The sequence below is a fragment of the Pholis gunnellus genome, assembly GCF_910591455.1.
Source record: "Pholis gunnellus genome assembly, chromosome: 6".
Taxonomy (NCBI): domain Eukaryota; kingdom Metazoa; phylum Chordata; class Actinopteri; order Perciformes; family Pholidae; genus Pholis; species Pholis gunnellus.
In genome coordinates this window covers 11,238,116-11,264,172 of record NC_136532.1, presented here as the reverse complement: position 1 = coordinate 11,264,172, position 26,057 = coordinate 11,238,116, and the positions used below count along the sequence as shown (strand labels likewise).

Below are 26,057 nucleotides of genomic sequence, written 5' to 3'. Positions count from 1 at the left end.
CACACACACACACACACACACACACACACACACACACACACACACACACACACACACACACACACACACACACACACACACAAGTTACAACAGACAATGGGACAAATACTAACAGCCTTTCATTTTTCTCCCTTTACGTCACTGTGGCGGGAAAAACGGCTGCTTTCACACGAACCGACAGAACTCTGATAATGCAACTGATTGTATCAGGTGTTCCTCAAAAAGCTTGAGTCAAAGCAACGGTGACCACATACAGTAAGAAGTAACTTTGCTTTTCCTCCACAGACATCTGATCCTCTGGAAACAGAGCATTCATCGAAAAACTGTGATCAAACACAGCAGATGAGATAACATCTGGCTCCTGGCAGACTCTCTCAAACAGTTAAGCCTCATGTCTTCTCATCATCTTGGCTTCAGAAAACCACAATGTTGATAACAACAACGCTGAAAATGATAAAAGCTTAGTTCAACTCTGAGGACACAGTCCGTTATCATCCACCAGAGGGCTGAGAGAGACGTCTGGGTTTTAGACCTTTCGTCTCCGTCGCTCTAAAATGTCTATGTCAGTGTGCTTTGTTGTCTCACGGTGTTAAACGCTGTACAGATAGATGTGGGCCAAACGACAGCGTCTGCGAGACCGTCCCTGTCAAAAACTATTCACTGCCTTCTGTAAACACCAGGCTCAAAGTCAATTCTATCTTTCTCCTCATAAAGAAATCTGACTGAGGATGTAGAAAACAATAGCACATTCTTTGCTCCGTGGCAGCCAAAGCATGTGTTTCTTGCGTGTAGTGCAGCCACGTTCATGACAGTGTGTGACTCCAGCCACAACTCTTGTTGTTGTTTGCTGCATTCTTCATTGTGGCAGCAGAGAAACCTCAGTGGTCACTGCTGCCATGCAAACGAACTCAGCAACCACAAATGAGTCTGTGCTCGGTTCATTTTTGCAAATGGAAGCTGACAGGAGTGAGGATTAGATTAGAGACAGTTACCCATCAGCTGTTCATGTGGCGTTCAGACGAGATCAGGGTAATGCAGTGACATGAAATCCATCAACATTGCTCCATGAACTCGTCTGTTCTCACCTCAGTTCCCGCGATGCTCTGGGGCTCCACACTCTCAGGCTCAAGGCAGCGACCCGGAGCTTTACCCCGCTCCACAGTCCCTAAAAACACGGTACGACAGTTAGAATAAAGCAGGTGACTCATTATCCCATCTGATGTCAAACATCTGGTCATTTCTGAAATTAGGAGAAGAGAAAACAGATCAGACAAGATTATCTGAGGTGTCCTGACGTGGCCCCATAGGAGGAGGCGGCTTCATCGTGTTTCAGTGACAGGGGCCTCACACAAGCCAGACAGCGCTAAGGAATGACAGGAATCCACTATCTGATCGAGCATCATAGGTACATCTGCCACAGTAACCATGGCGAACACAGACAGCGCGCTATCTCTGCCACTGTATTCATGCATTTACATCAAGACTGAAGCAGACTATCACATCATCATTGTTTTTTTGATTTTGGCTGACAGTGTTCTAATACAAATACAAATAAATACCCCTTAAGGACTGATGGATTAGACAATTGTGGACCTTTAAATTCCCTTTTACCTTCAACTAGATCTTTACAGCACCACCTTCACACTTTAATCTACTCCGTTAAAAGATGTATCTTTCATGTGGCATTATATTTAACAGACACAGCACGACAACATTTTACCAAACAGCCGGACTCACCTTGCTGCTGTTCATCTCGGACTTGTCGGATGGCGGCTCTGATCATCTTCCTCTCCTCGTACTCGCTGGCGGCACGGAGCTTTACACAAAGGCACAAAATCTCAGTTTCGAACAGGACAAGCATGCAGAGTCACCATCATTTGTTTTCTTGCCCGTTAATATACTCACCATTTTCGTGAGCTCATCGATGTCCTGGATTGATTGCAGTTCTCGTGACAGGACGTCCAAGTTGTCGTTGTATTCAGACCTGAGAGAGAGAGAGAGAGACTTAGAATATACAAATACAAAATTGTGGGCTTCACTGACTCTATTCTGAGGCCTCTCAGAAGACAACGCCATGATAACCCACAGTTTTCTTGGCTGAGAGAAAACCCATCAGAGGAAACGCTCCCAAGTCGAGCGTGGAAAAAGTGATACTCTGGCATAACAGATCGGACAGCAATGACACACAGCGCCTATAAAAAGGCTGCTCGCATCCTCCCCTCATCTCAGCCGCATATTTCTCCATTTCACTGCTCACTTTTATGCTGGTTTCTATTACTCATACCCTCCTCCAGTTCTCCCATTATCTGCGCTTTCCTCCAGTCGGTGGTATTAAAAGGATGTGTGGAATATTTCACATTCCACCACTGAGAGGCGCGGGATAATTGCAACTTTCATATGTGTTTTGTGTGTGTGTGTGTGTGTGTGTCTTAACATGTGCGCTACAGTAGGTAATGCTTTCTCTAGCCGCTTCAGTGAGGCTTTATTATTGTAATCTAAGTCTTCTGAGAGCGGCAGTGAGTGGAAATGATTCGGACCGGCCGCCGGTCTTAATAGGATTCAGTGACAGAGAACGACAGCAGAAGGTTGAGCATCCTCTTCACATCCAATAGTGTTACATCTTTTGTTGTGCTCCAGTCCAGACATCACCAGTCATTCATTAACACCTGTTACAAGACTTAGTGCATCCTGACCTGCAGAGCTCATCTCATCCACACGGAGAAAAACGACGTTCAGACCGTTAAAGCTTCAAATTGATTTTTGTGAAGTTTGTCGGGAAAAAAAACTGCATTGATCACTCAAATGACATAAATCACCACTAAAATATTTTAATATCTTTAACATTTTTAATGAAAGTGAGGTTTGATGAAGACTTATAGGCCACAATGTTTACAGTAACAGCAAGATGATCTTCTTCAATATTTAAGCCTGTTTGTCCCGTTTCTCATTCAGTTTGCAAGCAAAAATAGTATTTATTGACAAGATGGCCAAGGTGTCTTTAGAGCGGAGTTCTCAGTTTGTCCACATTCCTCGGCTGAATGACACGAGCTGGGAATGGTGTGTTACTGAAGTGGAGAAACACTCCAGTAAATTAATAAGGACAAACAAATGAGCTGAGGAGAACTACTTCAATTTGACTCTCATGTGGGGTAATGTGACAGAAGGACACATTTTTTTTATGTGAAAGTACTTTGTGAAATGTGCATACACAATGTAAAATGTAAAATGTATTGTGGTTGCAGTTTCTTCTGTCCCCTATGATTTCCTGAATTGACTTTTCCAGCTGTTTCTCTTTTCCCACAGGAGTTGAGGAACGCTCCATCTGGGTTTTGTGAGTGTTTTCTCAGCATTCCCACACACACACACACACACCTGGACTGGTGTAGTTTGTCATTAGGACAGCTCTCTGTGTGCATGTGTGTGCGTGCGTGTGATCTTACCTGTGCTGGTTCTCCTTGTCCTCCTGCTGTTTGAGGCGTGTGGGCCGAAATCTCTTGCTGGCCAGAGCGGCCTCCATGTCCTCGATCTCTCTGCTCCTCAACTCCCGGATGGCTGAACGGATGAGGCGCCTCTCGTCCAGATCCACGGTTCCATCCAGCTGCATGTGCAACATGCAAAGACAAACACAAAGAGGGCATGAAGACAAGTGTGGAACGTGTGCCAACACAGCAGGACGCCAAATATTTGGGTTTGCAAAGATTAGACACTTGTCGCTCTTACATCGCATCTATGAGCGAGTAGCGTACACACCACAGGAGCATGGTCAGGACACGGCCACACAGTTATACAAGGATCCACTGCTTCAGCAGCACAACGCGGGCTTGTTGTTAGAGTAAGTACAGGGCGGCGAATAAGCAGAACTGTAGGGCTCATAGCGTAGAGTCGTAGCTCCAACTTCTGTCCGTCTCTAGGTCTCTGTAATTAACGCTGTCAAACAAGGACAATAACCTATTTGTTTACAAGAGGGAGCCGACAGTGAGCCAGTGAAGCCCTAACACACAGATGTCCAGTCGGAGTACTGTGGTAGCAGCTTGGCTCTAACGGTAGAAATGTTGGTCTGGTGGTTGACTGAAATATAACAACTACTGGACGGATTGCAATGAAATTGCGAGCATGTCAGTGTGCCGATATGAAATTAAAGCTGCTCAGCATGGCTGCACACTATTCGTCTTCGCTATTGACGGCAGCCTAACCAGAGTCACAGGTGACGGGTAACAAACGCACAGTAAGTATCGGTCAGGTGTGGGACATCCAGACAGCATTAGACTAAACGGCCCTGGCTTGGTTTTAAATGTGTGGTAGGGAGTTACAGGGTCAGCGGGGGCCGATGAACGGCTGATCGATTGGTGATGACAAGTGACCCGACTCCACTAATGTGAAAAGACACGAGCCTCGTGAGCGAGCAGCAGCAGACGATGAGAAACAGGCTCGGCAACAGCTGGCGCTCGGCTATGAGAAAGAAGTGCGTTCGGCTCATTGACCAGGTGTCTTCTTCTCAGGCTGTAATTTATCTCGGTTGAACAGTAGCCCGGGCTGCAGGAGGCCCCAGAGTCTCGGATGTTGAAGTGGCTCACTTAAAAACACTCACTGAGCCGTTTCATCGCTCCGAGCGGCTATTAGTTCGAAAAAGGTTTGTTTTTTCAAGCAAAAGAGGAGTAATTAAGGTGGTAAGACACGCCTGCGGACAGACACACCAGTCAGGGCCATTGATGCTTTCATGTCAGCGACAGCCGTGAGCCTGGGAGGGTAGAGGGAGCCCTCTCCTGTCAAATGAGAGACAGATCTCAACAGCGGGATACCTGTCAACACATGCAGAGATGAGCAGCTCCTGCTCCTCTGGCAGCCTTTTCTGATACACGTCACGCACAAACACACACTTTAAGGCTTCCTGCTGCACCAGTTAAAGCCCGCAGAGTAAAGACACAGACCTTTGGATGCCAACTGGCTTCTACTAGAGGGAGCTGGATGTGGTTGTTAAGCTAAGCCTTGCACCCTGGTGGGTTGAGAAGGGGGTTGATGTGTAAATGTGCCTCCCCCCCGCTGCTGGGCCTGGAGGAGGAAGAGGGGCGGGAGGAGGAGGGGGGGGGGGAGAAGAGGGCTGGTGGTTTTGAGGTCTCACTGTGGTTTGACAAAATATGCAGCCCGAGCTGCACTAGCTCAGAGGGGCTCTCCTATGTACTGTAATTTGTGAGAATGTAAAGTGCTGAGCTGACAGAAAGCGATGAGGAAGGAGGAGAAGAATAAGAGGGGAAAGTAAAGCTGCGAACGGGGAGAAAGGACGACAAAGTGATAAAGAGCAAAAAGGAAAGAGAAGCTGGACTCGGCTATGCCTAAAAAAGGGCAGATGCATGCTGGGTGGGAAAGGTCATTCCTCACATTCCTGCTGACTCACAAGGAAAGAGGTGGTAGCGAAACGTGACGATCAGGAACTGGGTTTGTGTCTGAACCAGCGGAGAGATGATACAACAACTCGGAGAGGAAACGAGAACACACTTGCTCATTTCTATCATTGCCCAGTGTCTCTCTCACATGCCACACACACACACACACACACTAAACAAACACTCGAGGGAGCAGTCTGTTACCACACTGTCAAGCTTAGTGCTGAATGAATTTCGTGATGCGATTATACAGCCAGTGCGCAGCCAAGTTTTCTGACTGACTGATTTATTTATTCATTATTGAGCTATAACCAGAACAGGCTCATGCCTTGGCCTCTACTCTAAAACAATAACTTCTGCTTAGCATTTCAAGACAGGCTGCACTTTTGGACTTTGTTCCGTGCATGTCAGTGTAAACATCAAGCAAAACTCACATAACTCCTGAACTCAGAGCATGTGATAGACTGCAGAACTGCCCACATCAGTTACTGTAATCTTGAATTGAAATACAAGCACAGAGCGGGGAATTATAATCATGATGTGACGAAACGGGTCGATGAAAAACAAACCCTACATGTGCACGTCAGCACTTTGACTTTTACCTTTTAAATGGACCAATCAGAGCACAGACGGCTGCATGTCTAGTCAGTTTGGATTGGTTGCAACATTTGTACACTCAATTCCACTGGCACAGATCCAGCAGCTGTAACTGACTTTTCCTTCATGTGTTTGAAAGGTCGACCAATAACTTCCCCGCACAGGAAGGTGATGACTGGGCGTAACCCGAGCAAATAAAACACACCTTAAACCTGGGAGCCTGCCAAAGAAAACAGAGTGACCGTTAAAGTAACAGAGACGGAAACACACACACACACACACACACTCTCGCGTTTGACAAAACCTCCAGTCAGTGGGAGTGGAGAGGCAACAATAACAACAACAACAGTTACACAGTGAAGGCACCTCACACCACTGACCGTTCCCCAAAGGCATTTTTCAAACCAAACCACAGACCAACTGTCACTGTGGCTCAAAACAACCGCGCTGTGACCCAGGGAGCAGCCGTTACACCGAGACAGAAAGCTTTTCTTCGAGACGTCGCCGAGCTGTCTGCACCAAACGTTACAGTCTGGTCTGCTGTACGAACCGAGGACCCATCACTGTGTCAGAGGAAGCTGCAGTCACACCTGTGGGTTTTGGAGGAGTCATCCGATGTACAATGTGGGAGGACAAACAGGAGGGAGGAGGTGAGGAGAGGAGACAACCCTGGAGAAACTGGGGCCGACCTCTTCAAGGCAACGCTTACGGATGAGTCTTCCCAACTCTTTTTTTTACTCACCGATATAAACCAGAAAATGTATTACCTTATTTGGTAAGATATAAGAAATGTTTCAATGTTTCACAAGCAGGCCTGCTAAGGCTTGTGCTGCACCGTTGGTCACTTTGAGTCACTTCCTGCCGAGCAGCAACTTTCTATGGAGTCAAAACCTCAAACCTCCATCCAAAGACCTCCGAGTGACGCAACTCAATCAATCACATCCAATTACAGAGCTCATGGTTTAGCAGTAATCCCGACCAGCTGGCGACACACTCCCGAGGACAGCAACACCCTCTGAACTCATCTGCTACACATGAAAAAGACTCGGATTCAAATAGGATTTTGAAGTTTGTGCGGTCGGTTTAATTTATTGTGCCACACATGGAAACAGCCTCAGAAGTGGTAAAATATGGCAAGAAGTCAAGGTTCCATAGGTAGTTAAAATATACTGTGCTGCTATTCATGGCTCTGCTGTCCATAGCGGAGCTAAATGCACACGTTGTAACAACTACCTGTGGGTGCAGCACTGAAGCGGGATTACATTAAACCTGTGGAAGTGAAAAGACCACTCGGTTAAATTACAGTGCAAATAGAAAGAAAACGCTGTACAAGTTCAGATTTGCCTTAATTACACCCCCTTTCATTTATGAGAACATGTATCCATAGATACTGAAACATGGGATTGTCTCAGGGCTGAATGGTAGCACGTGTTAATTTAAATACTATTTAGGGATGGGTATACTTTTTGTTGAGAGCCTGGTCAGATTTCCTGTTTATTTACTACATACATTTTTGGATTAAAATCATAATTTTACCTTTATTGCTATAATTTCAGACTGTATTTCTTCTGCATGTTGTAGGAAAACATGCAAATATACCTGAAAGAAAGGTGACGAAAAAAGGTATCATTATGGTATAAATACTAAAATTCACTTGCGACGCGAGAATCGCACATTTCAAATAGCCAGCCCAACATGCTATGCGCGTCTCTCCGGTTGTGTTGTGTTTCCAGAGTCAGGTCAAACATCACAGGCTGGTGTGTGGACAACGTCTACCTTCACCCTCCCACACACAACCAGCCCTGTCTGAGAGCACAACGACCCCTCAGGCCGAGACCCGACCTTTTGACTCCCAGTGGGTGTGCATGCGGCTCAAATGCTGTTTTTGTGCTCAACACTTTCTACTTTGTGAACTATGACGTGTCGAGAAAAACTCCCTGACACAAAGGGGCATGTATACTTTCTGCAGGCGTGTGAGAGATCACGTGCATGTGTATGAGAGAGAGGTTAGGGGTTACTGTGTGTTTGTGCATGAAAAATGAGGGCTACAGTAATAATTTCCAGAGCAGCCAGAAGGTTAGAGTGCAGCCAGGCAGCAGATCGGATCAGTGCTTTAAACGTACTTGTGTCAAGCCCACAAGTGGGTTTGCCCTTATAAGGACACGCGGGACACTCCTGGTAGCTGAAGTGGATTGCCAGCTGCCACGGAGGAAGCCAGACTGGTACAAACACTGAGACACAGATAAACAAATCGAGAAAGACCAAGAGTGTGAGAAAGTTCAAAAATATTTTTATCACCCTGGAATCTCCTCATTGAAGCCCAACACAGACTAGATGTCTCGCACTGGACGGAAACACTGAAAATGAGGTGATTGGATTACAAATAGAGATAAAAGTACAAATTTTGCAGAAACATGTCAGTCAACCCTGCCAGTGTTTTACTATTATAAATGGATATTACATATGGATATTGTTTGGATCATTATTTCTGCTGCAGATGTTTTAGTTGGAGCTTATTTTAACTCCTTTATACTCTGTTGTTCAGTTTGGGTAGTTAGGAAGGGTTTGAAAAATTATAATGTGCAAAGTAACTAAAGCTGCGAGACAAATGAAGTGGAGTAAAAAGTACAATATTTCCCTCTGAGATGTAGTGGAGTGGAAGTACAAAGTTGTGGAAATACTCAAGTAAAGCACCTTGAATTTGTACTTATGTACAGTACTTACTGCTCTGTTACTTTATTGTACTGTATATATTGTGCATTTCCATATGTCATATTTTATTTTACTCTGTAAATTGCTGCTGCTACAAACTAATTCCCCCTGGGGATGAATAAAGTTTATATCCACTTCCACCACTTATCCTAATATTTACTCTTACCACTCACAGCTTATCAAAACCAAACAATTTACTGCTTTTTATAAAGAGGTGGAATCCTATAGAGCAGGATTGAGTTCAGTCTATTGGTCCGGCCCTCCACCACAGTCCCTGATTCTCATGTGGCCCCTTGAGAAAAATAATTGCCCAACCCTGCTATAACCGCCTCGAAAACAATGCACGCATACAGTAGGGCGACACACCACACCCACTCAAAAATGGAAATATAAGAAGGACACATGAGAGCCCTGCAAGGCATGAGACTCCTGGAAGAGAGAGTTTCAGTCACCTCTGCTGAAAAATGAACAAAGAACCGAATCAGATTCAAGGTTGAAACTCGTTGTGCTACAGTGCACACTGAGCCTTCATTGTCTCTCAGAAAAAGAGGGAGTACCTGTGAAATATATACAAGCCCGGGAGGAAGAGAGATGACTGCACATGTGGCAATGTGCTCTTTGTGAGTGCAGCTCCACGTGTGGGAAGGCTCAACCTTCATTAATAACCGGATGGTAGGACAGACCTGGGAAAAGTGTCTCCCCTTTACACATGAGGTAGCAGGCATAAAGAACGGACGCATGGAGGAATGCATGTGGGCCAGAGGGGGGGTCCAGGCATCAACTATGTTCTGTACGACTGTAATGAAGCACCGAAGACAGATCTGGACTCACACGTGTTACGGACTCATGCCCATAGTAGAGTCTTACATTAGTGCAGTGGACCCCACGCGCTGATGGATTAATAAGCACACACGCGATCAACTGCAAAATGTTGACCTCTCAAAGTTCTGAGGACTTCAAAGCAATGTCCAAACTTATAGCATTGCTGCTTATCCAACTACTCGATCTGGTAATCGTCCACAGTAGAAGGCATTTCAAATGGGCTCGATCTCTGGTCTCCCTGTTTTGGCTCATGTCAAGCTGTCTGCTCCACACGTACTGAGAATGCGTCTCGCCTCAGAGCTGCAGGTCCGGTCACAGAGAGGGATCCGGGGCAGGACCGGGTCGGGACAACTGTGTCCCACATTTGGGAGCTGTCCTCAGTGAAAGGGTTTCATATCGGCCAACGTAGGCAAAAAAGATGTCTCATTATTCTGATACAAACTGCCAGAACAGTACAATCTGAAACCCTACGCAGTGACCATTCCTGAGCAAAGTTCGTGGGCAATTCACTCTGATCTTGGGTCAAATGTTGAGTTTGTTGGACAGTGTTATGTACGTTTGTTTTTGCAATTGGTGCATTGCTTCTGGTACCAATTTCTCCCCCAAAGCGGGATGGCTCTTTTCTTCACAGCTTCTTTGTTCAACATACTCATCATACCTTGTCATAGGAAACCCACAGAGAGAGGGAGCTGTCCACGGCTTGTTAGTACCTCGTGGTCATAAGCAGAAGATCTGAGACAGTTTGACAGATTTCAGCAGGAAGGAGCCGTCATAAATAGAGAGATAACAGAGACTGCGTTGGATCCTGCACTTCAGCTGGCCTCGTCCTGTGAGCGGACCCAGGTCGCGGCAGGATCTACAGCATGATGAATCTTCCCCAAACATGGGACATCACCGGCTCTTTTGGTTTAATGAGGAAAGAGCCAGGAGAAGAGAGGGATGTCTTACAAGAGGAAACAGAGCGGGCGGTTAGAGCACTTTGGGAGGCTGCAGAACACAAACAGTTTGTTCTAATAGATCCACGAGAGCCCGCCATGCCGACTCTGCACAGTACCTAAAACAACGGGTGTGTGACAAACAGACAAAACCAAACAAAATTGAACAGATCAGCTGTTATTATCGCAAGTATGCCACAACATTAACAACAGTGGTTTGGAAAGCAAAACATCAACATCCGCTGATTCTAGTAGATCTCAGGAAATGGCTCTTTCCTGAGGGAACCAATTTAGAGAAGACAAACTACAGCGTTTCTACAATTTCTCTCCCTTTTCTCTTTCATGTAACAAGTACCAACCTTTCCTAAGCTTGTGAAATGTGATACATGCATCTCTTTTTACTACTTTAATTCAGGATGTGACTTGGCAAAAAAGACCCAAACATTTCTGATCCTGCAGAGAGCCGCTTGCAGTTTCCTGTATGCGTGTTTTTTTTCTCTCTCTATAAAACAGAGCCACAGCTTTATTCCAATGTAAAGCCAACGAGTGCTGAAACTCTACCGTACTCATGGCCCCTTACAAGTGAGACTCTGTGTTTTGGGCAAAGCAAATGGGTGCTGAACATTAAAGGAGTTTTACTAGCATCTCTGTAACTAATTCATCTAAAGTGGACATTAAGCTAGTTTCAGTTTAAAGAGACAAACATTCTGCACACATCAGACACACATATCGTCAGTTTTGATCTTTAAATCCTCTACAGTTTGATGAGTGAGAACGTCTGCTCGTATCGGGACATTATAGATAAAGCATGGAGACCACCGAAACAGCAGCCATCGAGTAGATTGTACACATCTGAAAAGTGTTTCTTCAGAGTCTAAAACACCTGGAAAACAGTCCAAACAGCAGCTTGTGAGACTATTTATCACAAAAACAAAACTCTGGGAGCCTTAAGCATTTAAACTCTAGCCAGAGACACCTGGTGGTGGTGAAGGAGACCACCTTCAATCCCTTATCCAGACCTTTTCCATTTGGCATAATGATGATCCAGACAGATGGAGCTCAGTGATAGAAACCCTCTCTGCTGGATAACTTACTTCCCACACAGACGAAAACACCAGAGCAGCTCTGACAGCAGAGTCCGTCTCATATCTGATGCTTACAAAAATTGCTCCAATTTGTCGAGCTGCGACTCTTTGGCCTCCGTCAGTAACCACAGGTTGGTTCTGCCGTTTGCTCCCTCCGTCAGGCTCAATAATCTCATCACTGACTGCATTTGGACTACTTTAAAAAGGTGCACTATGGAGCAGTGTTTTTACAGATTCACACGCTGGTTTCACGCTATTCCACGGATCGACAGATTGCAAGCTAGCAAAGGTAATCGCTGCATAATTTTGGAGCACATTAAAATGATAGTGAGCGGCCTGTAGGGGGCGCTACCTTTGTAAGTGGTCCTCTTTTTAATGCACAACATCTTTGATTGCCAGAGATTAATTCCCAGAAAACCTCAGAGAATTGGGCATCTCATTGGCCAGAAGGGGTGTTTGCACATTTGTTCAACCAAAATTGGTTATGATATTTTCAATGTGAACTGGTTAATTCATAGACAAGGAGCACAAGCAGTAGCATGCATGGTTTACACCTCGAAACAGTCACGGTCACAAACCACTCACTGTAAGAATGTAAAGCACATTACAGCGCTGACACAGTCCGTATCGACCACTGTGAGGTGTGTTAACTGCCACGTTATTCTTTTATAAAAAGACAAAGTAGTGCCTGTTCATTAATGAAACACTGCTCCTCATATTCAAACGCCAGCTTATGTTTCCAAAGTATCATTCAAATATGACAAAACAACTCAGTATCCTCCTTCATGAGGAAATACGACAGGCTGAACTGTAAACGTGGAGTAACGTCTGAACGTGTGCTCCACTTACTCAGAATTATTGTTCCAGAGCAACAAAGTACTTTAAAGGCCAAAGACCAAGAATAGACTTTCATTTGCACATCAGCACAAAGTCCCCTGCTTGTCTTTTCTCATCTCTTCAGAGCCAAAGCGGACGGCTATTTATAGCAGTATCCAGAAAACAGAAGTTTCCTGCTTTATCAAACAAACAAGTGACTCCTTATCTCCCTGCAGCCTGGCTGTGTATTTGGATATTGACTGTCAGAGGCTGAAGTCTGAAGGCTGGAAGTCTACTGCACTTGTTGTCGCGATAGACAACAATGCAGCAGTGTAGATAACTTGGACTGTGTCGGTTTAGAAGGAAAAGTTTGTCTGCATGGGGAACTGTTCGCAGCTCAATCTTCATTGCCTCCTCGCTGACACCTTTCAAACTTTCAAACAGGCTCAGCAGAAGAAGAAGAAACAAACAGGTGTGCACCGTGATGGCTGTGCTTGTAGTTTTAAATGCTCAGGAGCATAAAAGTCTTCAGACTCTTTTTATTTTCGTGAGGAGCAAAGAACGGGGGAGCTGTTATCAAAGGAAGATCTGTTGCATGCAACAGCTTGTATCTCGGCAGCCTCTTTGAAGACACAAAAAAACCTTTTCATGATAGTTACCGAGACTCAGGTTAAGTCTTGCCCAATCCTGCTTCTACTATTTACATCTCTCTCTTGAAATGTTACGTATAGCCAAGATAATGTATTAAAATGTTTTGTCTGACATACCGTCCAAAACACAAATCTTACCATTTGACAAGTCAGCAAAGATTTGGAATTTTTGACTTCAAAAAAAAAATTTGATTATCATAATAGTTGCCAGTTAAAAAAATGAAGACAGAAGACATTTTCAAACAAATACGGCCCCTGATAACATTTGCCTCAAGTGTAAGTGACAACTTTAAAAAGCTAATATATATTGGAATGTGTCCCAGACAACAGTTCTATAATGCACCATCATTTTTGCGATTTATTTGTTCATGATGATGAGTCTGACATTTTGGACCATGTCCCCGGGGTCCTGAGGGTCCACAAAACAAACCCATTCTTCCTCTCCGACTGTAACCGCTGAGCCCTTGTCAACGCACAAAGGGTCCAGAGAGCCATAAAACGAAGGCCCAGGGGTCCAATGTATCACAGGGGCCGGGCCACAGAGAGAAGCTGCCCTTTTTTTAAACATGTGTGAAAGCCTCTTGCTCACCAGGGAAATAGGACGCTCACAGCGCTGGCAAGACTAGTTACAAATCATATGCGAGACATCCAGCATGTGAAATCAGCCCAGCAGGCGCCACTGACGGGAAAATCTCCTGCGGTCACGTCAATAAAAAAAAAAAAGAAGAAAAAAAGCAGACTTGAGCATTAGAAGGATCACAAACTGTAAAAGACATTTCATGCATATATTGACATTTGAGAGCTTTTCCTGCATTCTTCCAGTGACACGGTGCAGTTAGAAGCGTTTGAGATAATTAGAGGGAACATCATGGTGTGGCTCACAGATGCTTAAAGTCAAACCTTACTCTTTGCTAAGTGGGCAGGTGCACAGGTGCCACAAACAACAGACACCTGCAGGTCTGTCACATGCACACAGGAAACTATTGCCACACACATACAGGGCTGTAACACCTGATAATCACCGCCTACCGAGCTGGTAATCAGCTGATCACATCTATTTTTAAGAGGCAGCGGTTGGAGTGGTTTGGTTGGAAAGAGCTTTTCCTCCGACCGGCCTCAGCAGCTCTTGTCTTTTTGTGTCCACAGATCTTAAGTAGCATTCAGACAGATGACCCGCAGCAAACATCCTCTCCGAAAGAAACTGGGACACCAACTGATTATTTCTGTTGATATTTAAATAATCGTGGCGGCCGAGAGAAAAGAAAAATGCTTTTCCTGGTTGCCATGGAGGGGATTAAATGAGCAATATAAAAAAGGCAGCCGGGGTTTGAATAGAAGTGTAGAGAAGGGATTACTGGAGTTAGAGAGGCCGCCATATGACCTTCTGACTGTTTAGCTCATTAAGTTCAACACAGGCCTGCAGTTTGTGCGCGTTATCCAACTGTTGTTTCATAGAAGCTCCTCCACCCAGCTTTAATTAAGCCTGGGCATCTCTGAGTGTCCGTCATCTTTTACTGGCGTCATGAAAAAAAGCTATTCTTAAATTACAAACTCCTCAACAATGAATGAATATAAAAACACCACAGAATGGGGTTTTAGATTGAATGAAAAAAAACACAAAAGGCTCTATTTATGTCTCCGTGGTGGAGCTGAATTTAAATTCCATCACATCCCCGTATGAACTTCTCCTCCGAGTAGCAAGTTTAATCAGAGTTTGCTTCCTTTGAGTTCGCTGTGGAAAACTCTGACACTCGAGTCACCGCAACCATCATCAGTGAAAATGTGGGATCTCAGTGACCTTGTAGCTGGAGTGTCAGTCACGTGTGAGGGAGGAGAGACGCTCAGCTCCATGACTCCAGAGCTGAGGAGAGATCCAGCTCAGTTATGGGTCGACTGTCAGCGTCACCTGAAGATGAACCCGTCTGCATGTATGCGCGGTTTCTTTTCTGCTGCTGCAGCTTTCTGAGACAATGCCTGTGTTTTTACAACGAGCTCCCGTAGCGCATAAGGCCACACAAGAAGATTCAGACAAAGCTAGATTTATTTCTGGTTATTTCATCTGAAATACAATATGACTGAGATAAAAAGCCGGTTCAGGGAAACCCTCTGAATCACATACACCTAAAGAAAACCTGAAGCTCTACTCGCTTAAATATAAAACTACAACAAACACATATTAGCCAGCTTGAGATGTCCTCATTCTTTCCACTTCCAAAACGTGTAGAGACCATTTTGAGTCCTTTATATTCATTTCAGCTTTCCTGCTTTGCTCCTCTATGAATAAACTCATAAACGTATGATCAAAGCAACCAATACTCTAGTTGAGAGTAAATCATTCTGCTGAAGGACAATATTATTTCCCTCATATACTCCTGTATGTCACTGGGGATAAAAGTCTGGACTTTAAGTGATTTATGAGAAAGAAGCTCTTGGCCAGACTATTTCCAGACTTTGGGGAAATAATGATTGAATAAAACACGACGTTTATACCCCGCCTTGTTCCAAAGTCAACAGCCTTTTCTTGACAGGTTTACTGAACTATCAGAACAGAAATCAAAATGTTTTTCTGAGATGGTCTGTTCTTAAAGTACACAGTCTTGGGAAGAATAACAAGTTAAAATCAGACAGTTGTAATATAATCTTACATATGGTCAACAACACCACTGTATTTCACTTTAATGTCACAAACTTCCTGGTTATTATATATTTGTAGCAGTCATGAATGAAAAACCATACTAAAAGGACACATGTTTCAGCTGTTGCGTATGTGTAACTGTGATTCAGACCAGTGTAACTATGTCTGAACTGACTCATGCGGCCTTGTAAATGTGTCTGTGTTACAGGTGTCATGATAGATATCAGACAGACTGATGTCTCACCTTCCTCTGCCTCAGGAAATAGTTAGGACACGATGACTAATGCGGCTGTGAAGCAGGAAGTCTTTTGCCTTTCTCTTTACCTCATCAATACTGATTTGCTGCTCACACTTACTTGGCAGACTGTCTAGACTAATGCTCAAGACGTAATATATGGTTGTGAATCACCTGCAAGTGACATGAACATGACTTTCTGACACTATTTTGTCATGGAGATACGTCTGATATGTGTCATCCTAAATCAAGGTTTACTGGAGTCAGTTCCGTCTACCACTACTGTTTTCTTCATGGATCAATCTGTCATTAATTTTTAGATTAATCCATAGTCCAGAAACTAGAGATTTTAAATTTAAAATGATGTAGATAAAGAAAGACCGTTAAGGGATTATCATAATTGTTGGCAATTGAACTCATCGATGAATCAAGTTGTGGTTTCACATCAACAAGCAGTAACACACTGAAACTCACCACTCAACTGACTTCTTACAGTCAGACGCACTCAATTACATCTGCAACTGACAATTGTTCTCATTAATCTGCTTATTATTCTAAATGCCTGTTAGAATACCCTAAACCCAAGGTGACCTCATTAAACCAGTTATCACACAACAAAAAGCCCTTTATGTGTGCACACCACCTGTCAGGATTATCATAACTGAACACAATTAAATCAAAAGGAGGGAGATTGACAAATACTATTATGGTTAAACATGTGGGCTTGCCCTCGTGACAACTATCATTATAATAAATCCATGCTCCTTATAAAGGAATAACCAGCCTGACACCACTTCATATGATCTATGCGAAGTATTAGGGTGGATAATGCTTAACGGCGTTACATCCCTGAGTGCTCTATTAATCTCTTAATCTCAGGTAGCAGTGTCCCCACACTGGTCCACTTCCATGAGCAGCAACTTCCCTGCAGAGCATCTCCGCTCATCGACTCACCAAGGCTCGGAGAGAGGACTCATCCAGCGCCGAGTATCTCTCCACGGACATGTTGATCTTCCTGGTCGCGCGCAGGTGAAACGAGACGGTTCTGGATGGCGAGTCTTGATGTGGTCTGTCAACGTGTGCTCTCTACCACCTGCACGACTCGCTGCTGCTTTCTGTTGTCTGGAATGTGTCTCAAACTTCAGCGCAGATAACGATCAGAAATGTCCTTCAACGAAAGTAGACCCGCGTCCCGCTTACGGAGAGCATTAACTCGGTGCTCTGTTCTCGGCTCTTGAGTCGTCGTGAAAGCAGAAACTGGCCCGCACGCACTCACAGGGGGGACGTTGGCATCTTTTTTTTTTTTGAAAAGAGGATTCCCACTGAAAGGTGTAAGCCCGCCCCTCTCTGTCGCCGGCTTCTCCCGGCGCTCATTCAAAGCGCGCCGCTCTCTGTGGGGAGACGCGAAACAGCGACCGTGTATGGGAGGTGATTAGTGCCACTAAAGTCCAACGGGTGGAAACACATGATTTATAATTCTTAACATTTTAATAAAAGTACACACTGTTTGACATTTTTTCCGCAATAGCCATTCAGTGTATTTACATTCCGTAGTTACCTCTCTATATAGTAGTTTTCACTGTTAGTGGCATGTTTTTGTAATACAGCATTTGTTTCAAGGAAATTCCTCTGGAAATGAACCACTGCTTATAAACTAAACACAACTAAGTAACAGTCTGAAAAGGTCTCTAATTTCCCCGATGATTAATACCAGATTCTTTCCAGGAAACGTCAGAGAAAACATTAAGGAAATGTTGAACCTGGTAAACAACGCAATAGCATTTTACTTCCTTATATGACGGTCTAAATTCTGTTTCAAATCCATGAGGCCAGGAATAAACTGCTGACGGAGGAATACTAAATACTGTTTGTTTTATTGTCCTAAAAGTATTCAAAATGATTCCCAAAGACTTACTAACTCAAAGGCAACTGCATTGATGCATGATGTTAATTGTATTTCTATAGTTCCCTTTCTCAGGTAACACCTACTTATTGGCCACAAAAATCCCTTAATAACAATAAATATGTCGGCTATTTTTCACACGCTACCAGAGCTTTAAGACTCAGCTTTCTTCCAATCTTCTTGCAATTCGGTCATTTTAAGTTGTAATAACACAACACACATATGCTTGATCCTAGCATGACTGAAAAAGTGCCCATTTCTACATCTGAAAACAGCATTGTTGTCAAAGCTCCTCCTGCTCATCCGGGGCACCACAATATGAAGTTTATAAAAGATTTTTCAGCCGTTCTTCTATGCAGAGAGTTGGTATCGTGGCCGGTAAACTGAGGTGAGCTTGATGTATAAAAAAGGTATGACACAACACAGACAGAATACAAGCTGGAGCCATGGATCTCCTCATTAAACATTTAATAGCCACACAAGACAAAGAGCATCAAGACAGTTGTTCTGAAACAGGAATAGTCATCCATGCGGCGTGAGAGCCTCAAGTCAGACCAAACACCACAGCAGGCGATTTCACTGATTATTTGCTCCTCAATAGTTGATTATCAGACGTTAATCAGGAAACCGCTCTGACATTGTCTTCGGTTAAAAGCTCTCAACCATCTGTGGCACAGGGTTGCCTATCGTATATGTATTGCTGAAGTGGACCCTATGTTACACACAACATACATCGTATCAATCTTAAATCCTATACGGAGGTGCAGCACACAACATGTTTCATACTACTTCAAAGAAGATTGGACAGGAGACACAGCTTCAAAAGCCACCTCATCTTAACACCACATATATATAGTTCTACAGGTATGATTAAAAAAAAAATCTAAATATTACTGAAGAGTATTAAAGACAGATGTTCAACAGTATAAAAAGACAAATGTTCAATTATACAGGGTTTTTTTTCTTTCTTCGTGGTCAAAGATGCATAAATTGATCAAATCTGTTCCTCAAAGCCCTTTTTTCACAAAATAATCTATCAAAGTGCTTCAGATTACAGAAAGATTCAGAAAGCAACAGGAACACTGAAAGACCCTGAACAGGGTGAAAACAACACGTTCTTGGTTAGTTAGACAAATGCACAGCGACAAAGTCACGTGTCTGATGTTCTCCATGTTCCTAAATGAGCCATGACACCACGTGTACAGTAAAAGAAAAAGAAAAAAAATCAAATTCAACGTAAACAAAATTAATTTTATAATTTATCTTTTAAGGTTGGATGTTACACATACAAAGATTTGGAAGAAAAAAAAAAAAGACTTGAAATAAAGCAGAATATGCATTAATAAACCAAATGACTTACATAGACTATAATAGTAAAACTCATTAAAATATAAACTGAAGATAACTAACTCACAGGCACTTATCAGATAGGTATACGTTTTGTTTTCAAGAGTGTGCAAGGAGATAAATGAAAGCCGAGTGGGAGATTTGGTTTCTGTATTTCTCCACATGCTCTCACTCTTCCTGCTGCTCTTCATTCTGCTTCTTGGGCAACTGCAAACGGAAAAAATACAAAAAGGTGTTGAGTGGCCTTAAAAAGGGGAAAATGCACAATTAAGCAGACTTTACACTGTGATACTTTAAATATTAAAGTATAAATATAGAAAGTATCAATATATAAAGCCTCTACAATGTTACAGAAATGATAACTTTCTCTAATACAAACCCTTAAATGACCCGGCAGCAGCACGTCCACTTACATTACAGTAATATTGTTCCATTTCTCATGTAAATGTATGAATACATTTTACATACCCTTGTGTTTCTTCCACAGTATAAACTACCGTTACAAACGAGGACAAATTAAAGAAAGCAGGAGTCTAGCCTGTATGATGTGTAGTGAAGGTAGCGTCACCTCTACAGAATGTTTTGTTTTTAAGAAACTTGAGGTTTACCTTTGTCAATGAATTTCTTCTGTTCCCTCTGCCGTCTTTATTTTCTGGTAGATGTACTCTGGTGGACAAACACATTCAAATCTGAATATTAATAACATTCTCCACCATATTTACAAAAAAAAGCACAAATCATAGTGGAGCTAAAGTGGTTGAAATGAAAATTTTAAAAAAACGAGTCTCCATCAGCTTGATGATTGCTTTTACCCCTGTAGAGACGTAGAGGCAGACTTGTCAGAGTCACAGAACGATGAATGAGCTCCCTCTGCCTCCATGCTCTGCTGCTGAGGTCGGTTTTTCACAGAAGCATCGCAGTTGGACGTCTTCCTTTGACTTGGTAGTCCAATGTAACCTCTCTGCCAATCCATTTGGTTTAGTCCTGGTGGGGTCTCTCTGTCGCATCCAAAGTTCACATCCGAGAAGTCGACTATATGTGGAACAGGACACACACACACACACACACACACACAATGTGTGTAATCAAACACAAATGTACAGAGTTTGTTTTAAAGGGGACATATCTTCTTTTTTTGTTTTGTTTTTTAAGTGCTTGTGCATCTATATTTGTGTATCTGGAGTGCCTACCAACCGACAAACTGTGAAAAAACACAACCTAGTTAGTTTTGTGTTGTTGGCTGCCTTGATCAGAAAACATGTGATTCAACAAGCCATTCAGGTTTGGCTCCCCTTCTTTTGTCACACGCAGGCTCATTAGAATATACCGAGTACTGAATATCTTAGGCCAAGCAAAGCCTTTCTCAGCAGCCAATCAAAACTTCTGGAGGAGGGCTTAAAGAGACAGGCGCTAAGATGAAGTGTTTCAGACGTTGAATATATTCAGACAAACAGTATGAGAAAAATAATGTCATTTCTTTATAATGTTTTTTTTAACATTAAAGCATGTAAATATGTTTTCTTAAAAACCCCAAAATATAAACATACATTTGTACAAGTTTTTGTAATATTCAAAATAGATTCCATACAATACCTTGGGGATTAATTCTCATTTGAAAATCTGAAGTCATCTGACCAAAGGCATCTTTGGTTGGGCTCAGTGGTTTTTTGACAGATGCTTTTGTTAGATTATTCAGCGGGTGGGCAGCCTGAGGTCGCATATCACACTTGTCCTAGATATAAAGAACACGCATTAAATTGGCCATTAGGCAATTACAGATCTGTCTATTTGTTTGATGTTCAACATTCATGAGCAAGTTAAGAAGTGATTTCTACTTATTGGTTTTTCAGGTCTTAACCTGGAAATCTCTATTGAAGACATACTTGAATTAAGTTTAATTAAAATAGGAGTGTCACATTTTTAAGCATTTCTACAACAGGTCAGAATAATTTCCTTTCCTCAAGGCAAACTAAATAAAGTACTTAACTTGTGACATTCCAATAGTTTTAGAGGCTGTTTGACTTGATTATTGACATACCTGATGGTGAAAGACCACAGCCTCCTCCAGAGCGACGCCACAGAACTCACATGGAATGACCACGTCGCCCTCTAGAGGACTGGCTGGAGGACTGTAGGAGGCCGGGGACATCGACCGGGGGAAAGTGGGGATGTTTGAAGCGAGCGTGTCAGGGATGTTGTGCATCAGCCCTGAAGCGTTCCTGCCCATCCTGTCCTCTTTGGGTGGAGACAAGGGCTGCTTGCTGTAAGATGCAAAGGCGGAGGCCGGGCTGCATCCAGTCTGACACAAAGAGAATGAAAAGATAAGCTGGTAAAATCTCTGAGAAAACCATCATGAGAGAGAGAGAGAGAGAGAGAGAGAGAGAGAGAGAGAGAGAGAGAGAGAGAGAGAGAGAGAGAGAGAGAGAGAGAGAGAGAGCGAGAGAGCGAGAGAGCGAGAGAGAGCGAGAGAGCGAGAGAGAGAGAGAGAGAGAGAGAGAGAGAGAACTGGGAAAGGCGGTACCTGCCCTGTTAAGCGTCTAAAACAAAGATAAAGAACGGTATAACATTGTTTGCATGACTGGATCTGAGACTCGTACACTGATTAGATTTGTGCATACACCGATGTATTTCTCAATCATTTGACAATGCACGATTCTAATTGGAAGTGAGACAGCCTGTGGACAGGCTTTCAGAAGAAAAACATAATGCACCTCGACAGAGTAAGTCACAGCAGGTCTGTCCAACAGTAAGGTCAAATAAAAACTGACGGTGGTGCTGCAATCACAGTGAAGTATTTCCGGCAGAGTGAGCAGAGTCTGTTAGGCTGGTTGTATCTGACAATCAGGTTCCGGTTGTATTTTACCGCTTTTGCTGTGTCATCATGCATGCAGATATGATGCACTGACCTGGAATTACAACACTCTCTGCCCTCCTTTTCTCCAGCGATGTGTAGCAGAGTGCGTCAGCTGTGCAGGTTTTACCTCGAACATTATGTGTGTGTTTTACTTGAATGTGGACATGAATTTTCAAAAGGAGAACTCGCGTTAGATTACGATGTTAGTGCATCATTGATAACAGGATCTATCGGTTACCGGGCTAAAGGAAAAGATAATGTATTTTTGTCTTTCCTTAGGCATATATTGGTAACAATTAGTCAACTAACAGATTCGCTGATTGACTGAAAAATATTCACCAACTATTTTGATAATTAGTGAATCGTTAAGGTAAGAGATTTCCTGCTCTTCTCTGTTTAATGTTGTATTAAACTGAATATGTTGGGTTTTGGACTCACAAAACAAGACATTTAAAGACATCACCGTGGACTTTGATTCATGGAACAAACGATTAATCAGTTACTCTAAAAAAAAATAATCAGCAGATTTATCAATAATGAAAATAACTGTTAGTTGAAGTTAACAGTTTCTGGACTGCCCTCACTACATGAAAACCTTGTTTTCTGACAGCTGGAAGCACAAAAGCCGGTGAGGACATAAAATATGTTTGATTTTGAATCAAATCTCTTACCTGATGCAAAATGAGGTCCTCTTCAGGAAACAGTTCTTCGCAAAACTCACAAGGAAGCATGGTATCTGTAAAAAAATCATTTTCAATCATTAAACTGACAAAAGAAAACCTCAAAGTGTTCCAATCTTCTGCACTTTACCTGCTTGATCGTGTTCCTGGACTGCACTCGTGCTTGTGCCTGTAGAGAAGTTTGGGAAGTTGTTGTTGGGCGGAGAGAGAGGAGAGTTTACAGAGGTGTTGGAAGTCTTCCCAATCTTGTGGTCCCAGATACCGCTCCACAGGTTTCCCTCTACGCCTCCAGCCACCGATTCTACGTCGCTCTGCAGGCTGAGAGCCAGCATGTAGTCCAGGCCCGATGAGTCCTCATTCAGTGTGAGATCACTCTGTGGCCACGCACTGCTGCTGCTGCTGCTGCTGCTATTCGGAAAATCACTCTGCCCCATCACTACAGGAGAAGAAAGAAATTATAGTTATCCCAGATAACAGTTTGAACTACAAATACAAATACAGAAATGGGAGAAAAAGATATTCACAATCAAGGTTAGCAGCATGCAATGTGTTATTTGGCCCCTAAATGGATATTAATACAAGATAATTCACAATACACTCACATTGGCTAAAGGTATTTCTCGGGGCAGTATTCTTCCAGTCTCCTAGGCCTTGAGGTCCCCTTGAAGTGTAATATTCTCTGGGATCAAACGGCCGTGGGAAGGCCTGTTGTTCTGCTGCACTGATGTTATTATTCTTCGGGCCTCTCTCTTGGGCTCTTAGGAGGTTTCGGATGGAGTGAGCCTCAAACCAGGGCCCTGGAGGCTGTGGTTCTACCGGACTGCGACTCGTCCGACTGTTGTTCCTCTCTTGGGGTGGTGTAAGGCTTCCACATAAGACCGGATGCACAGCTTGTTCCCTCAGCATTATGTTGCACTTGCAGTGCACGCAGGGCTCAGTGCGCGTGCCGCAATAATCCTCGTGTTCTTTGGACTGACTGAAAACAATCTCCAGTTCACAGAATTGGCACGGGACCAGCCGCTGAGAACATTCAGAGCTCTGAAAGAAACAACGATGGTGAGGAAACGCGATTTGATGATTTAATAAAGACGGCGGAATATTAGCGTTACAAACGGGGAACAGAAAGGCGTTTCAGAAATACCTGGTGAACAGCAATATGATTCTTCTCGATCTTCAAACCACACTTGCATGTAATCTGAAATGAAAGGGAAAATGTTTTAAAGTTGCAATCCAGTAACACACGATGTTGTATTCTTGAAAGCCGGTATCATTGGAATGAGGATTTCAGGTGGCAGTATTTTCCATAGACACAGAGGCTGCTTTAGCCCGTTTATAGTTAGCGTGTTACAAACAGCATCAGTAACTGATATTGACAATACATGTAGTTTTAGCAAAAAATAAAAATTGCTTGTTCAATACGCAATAAAGCACAATGAGTTCCCTCCACACAGTTTGGTGTTTTCCTGTCCTGCTCCATTACCGCATGGACACAATAACAGGCAAACCTTTTACTCCAGAAATAACAATCAAAAAGCACTTGTTCACTTAGCAGTTAAGTGCTTTCTTGAGTACTGGGTCCTGGCTATGCAGATAACACACATTGTCCATGTTTTGGTGTTGGGCCTGCTCTTTAAAAACAGCGTACATCTTTTGAAGGAATTGTGTTAAAGGGTCCAGTGTGGCTGTTATCTTACCTGAGTGTGCTCCTGCTGTTTGTGCTCCTGGAGGTCTGACCGGGGTACTGGCTCCTGGCATACGTCACACAATGCGATGTTTCTTCGGCAGTGGATCTCGTGGGTCGTAAAATTAGCCTCTGGAATGCCATGTTTGCTAAAACGTTAAAGAAAATGATTTAAAACCTGTTTTCACCGCAATATCAAGTTGACTCATCACTTGCATGCGCAAAGTACCGTATTCATACTTACCAATTGCCGCAGAACTGTGTATTTTCATCTGCCATGACTTAACCGCAGCCTATGGAAAAAGGTTTACCGTTAGTTATTAATGACATGAAACAGCTTGACTGACATGAAAGGAGAACGTGACACTTAACTTAGCTCTATTTTAGTTATCTTTTTGTATATACCTCGTTAATATGCATGTTTGAGCTATAAAATTTGAGATCAATTAACATTAGTTCAACAAGTTGAATTTAGAGTCCAAGCTACTTAAATGAACCTGCACCAACATCTGTTTACTGGACTCATTTAAACATGTCCCTGTGAATAATCAGGACTAACGTAGAGAGGACAGATAGCTACCACCGTTGTTAGCTTCATGAGAGGGTTGACAGCTCACCCAGTGTTTCCAGGCAGGTAGCTAACGTTAGCTAACAACGATCGCCTGGGTTTATAAGTAGATTCTCCGTCAACGCGAACTGTTAGTCAACGAGCATCTCAAACGACCGCAAAAAGTTGGACTATGTTAGCCGTGTTGCCTTTAGCTAGCTACGTAGCTTAACATTAAATACCTGTTTAGCAACTACCACGTAGCATACATGTAGCTAACCTAACTAACGTTAACTTTATACGCTCTTTACCACGTAGCTACCAAGACAAGAAGATAATGTGCCGCCAAGTCCACGCAAAACGAGGACAGTCGTTGTGATGTTACCATTTGTCAATTAATCACCTCTGTAGGAAATGTTACCAAAAATAAACCCGTAGACGAGAGCTAACTATCCGATGGAATCTTGGAAAGCAGATCGTTATTTCCTTCTTCCTCTGGCTGCAAATTGATAACAATAGCCCTGAGTAATGCCTCTCAGGCTGTCTACGTACACATCTATTCCACCTCCTTTGACACCGGCACAATCAAACCAAATCCTATTAAAACGATTTATAATACTGCACATAGTCTAAACGCAATACGATGGTGATTCACGGCATGTAAGGGGCGTCCATATGATAGAGGTTAAGCTTGAAAGCATAGGGTGAAAGCTAACTGTAAGCCCTAACCCAGGGGGAAAACACACATGATCTCTCCAGGCTCAATTTTGATTGGCTGAATGGGACCGTGCGCCTGTGAAAGCGTCTCGGGTGACACTCCTGCTTTTAATTTATATCCCCCATATCTGATATTACAAACACAATCTTCTACAAGTGTGATAAAGATGTCACTGATATATAGGTCATTGACATTGCAGCAACCGTTTCAGCAAGCATGTGTCTTGACTCCGTAACGTTGTGTTTTATCCTCCTGTCTACACCGGAAGTGAAGACGATGTGTCCGTTAACTTCAGCTCCCTGTGATCGCCCTGCGCATGCTTTGTAGCCAACACGTCACCAGTTCTATTATATAATATACAGCGTGGACGGCTGTCAGGGATGAAAGAAGATCGTAGACTTTATTCTACATCAGTATGATAATCTTCGGCCGCCAATGTACATATCGCTAATAAGATCA

At 43.2% G+C, this 26,057-nt stretch overlaps 2 protein-coding genes across 7 annotated transcripts in view; both read right to left on the bottom strand.

Annotated features, from left to right (window-relative positions):
* The window catches only part of smtnb (smoothelin b), a 44,941-nt gene extending 27,790 nt beyond the window's left edge, over window positions 1-17,151 (bottom strand). For all 4 annotated transcript variants that reach the window (XM_079161014.1, XM_079161016.1, XM_079161015.1 and 1 more), the window contains exons 1-5: window positions 16,823-17,151; window positions 3,441-3,598; window positions 1,906-1,984; window positions 1,738-1,816; window positions 1,086-1,165 (exon numbers count right to left, since the gene is read on the bottom strand). In XM_079161014.1, coding sequence (XP_079017140.1) covers window positions 1,086-1,165; window positions 1,738-1,816; window positions 1,906-1,984; window positions 3,441-3,598; window positions 16,823-16,873 — 447 coding nt within the window. In that variant the 5' untranslated portion in view covers window positions 16,874-17,151. The remainder of the gene's footprint in view (window positions 1-1,085; window positions 1,166-1,737; window positions 1,817-1,905; window positions 1,985-3,440; window positions 3,599-16,822) is intronic.
* A 1,071-nt stretch (window positions 17,152-18,222) lies between these two features.
* trafd1 (TRAF-type zinc finger domain containing 1) lies at window positions 18,223-25,507 on the bottom strand. 3 transcript variants are annotated; one of them, XM_079161691.1, is made up of 12 exons: window positions 24,951-25,507; window positions 24,578-24,626; window positions 24,347-24,482; window positions 23,794-23,847; window positions 23,255-23,690; window positions 22,783-23,088; window positions 22,644-22,708; window positions 21,157-21,417; window positions 20,712-20,850; window positions 19,931-20,150; window positions 19,727-19,784; window positions 18,223-19,325 (listed from the first exon to the last, which is right to left on the bottom strand). In XM_079161691.1, exons 2-12 carry the CDS (start codon window positions 24,610-24,612, stop codon window positions 19,287-19,289), a joined length of 1,749 nt encoding a protein of 582 aa, XP_079017817.1. In that variant the 5' UTR covers window positions 24,613-24,626; window positions 24,951-25,507; the 3' UTR covers window positions 18,223-19,286. The 3 variants fall into 3 exon arrangements, with proteins under 3 accessions (XP_079017817.1, XP_079017818.1, XP_079017819.1); XM_079161692.1 differs by having other exon boundaries at window positions 25,284-25,507; XM_079161693.1 differs by having other exon boundaries at window positions 25,266-25,279.
* Window positions 25,508-26,057: the final 550 nt, after the last annotated feature.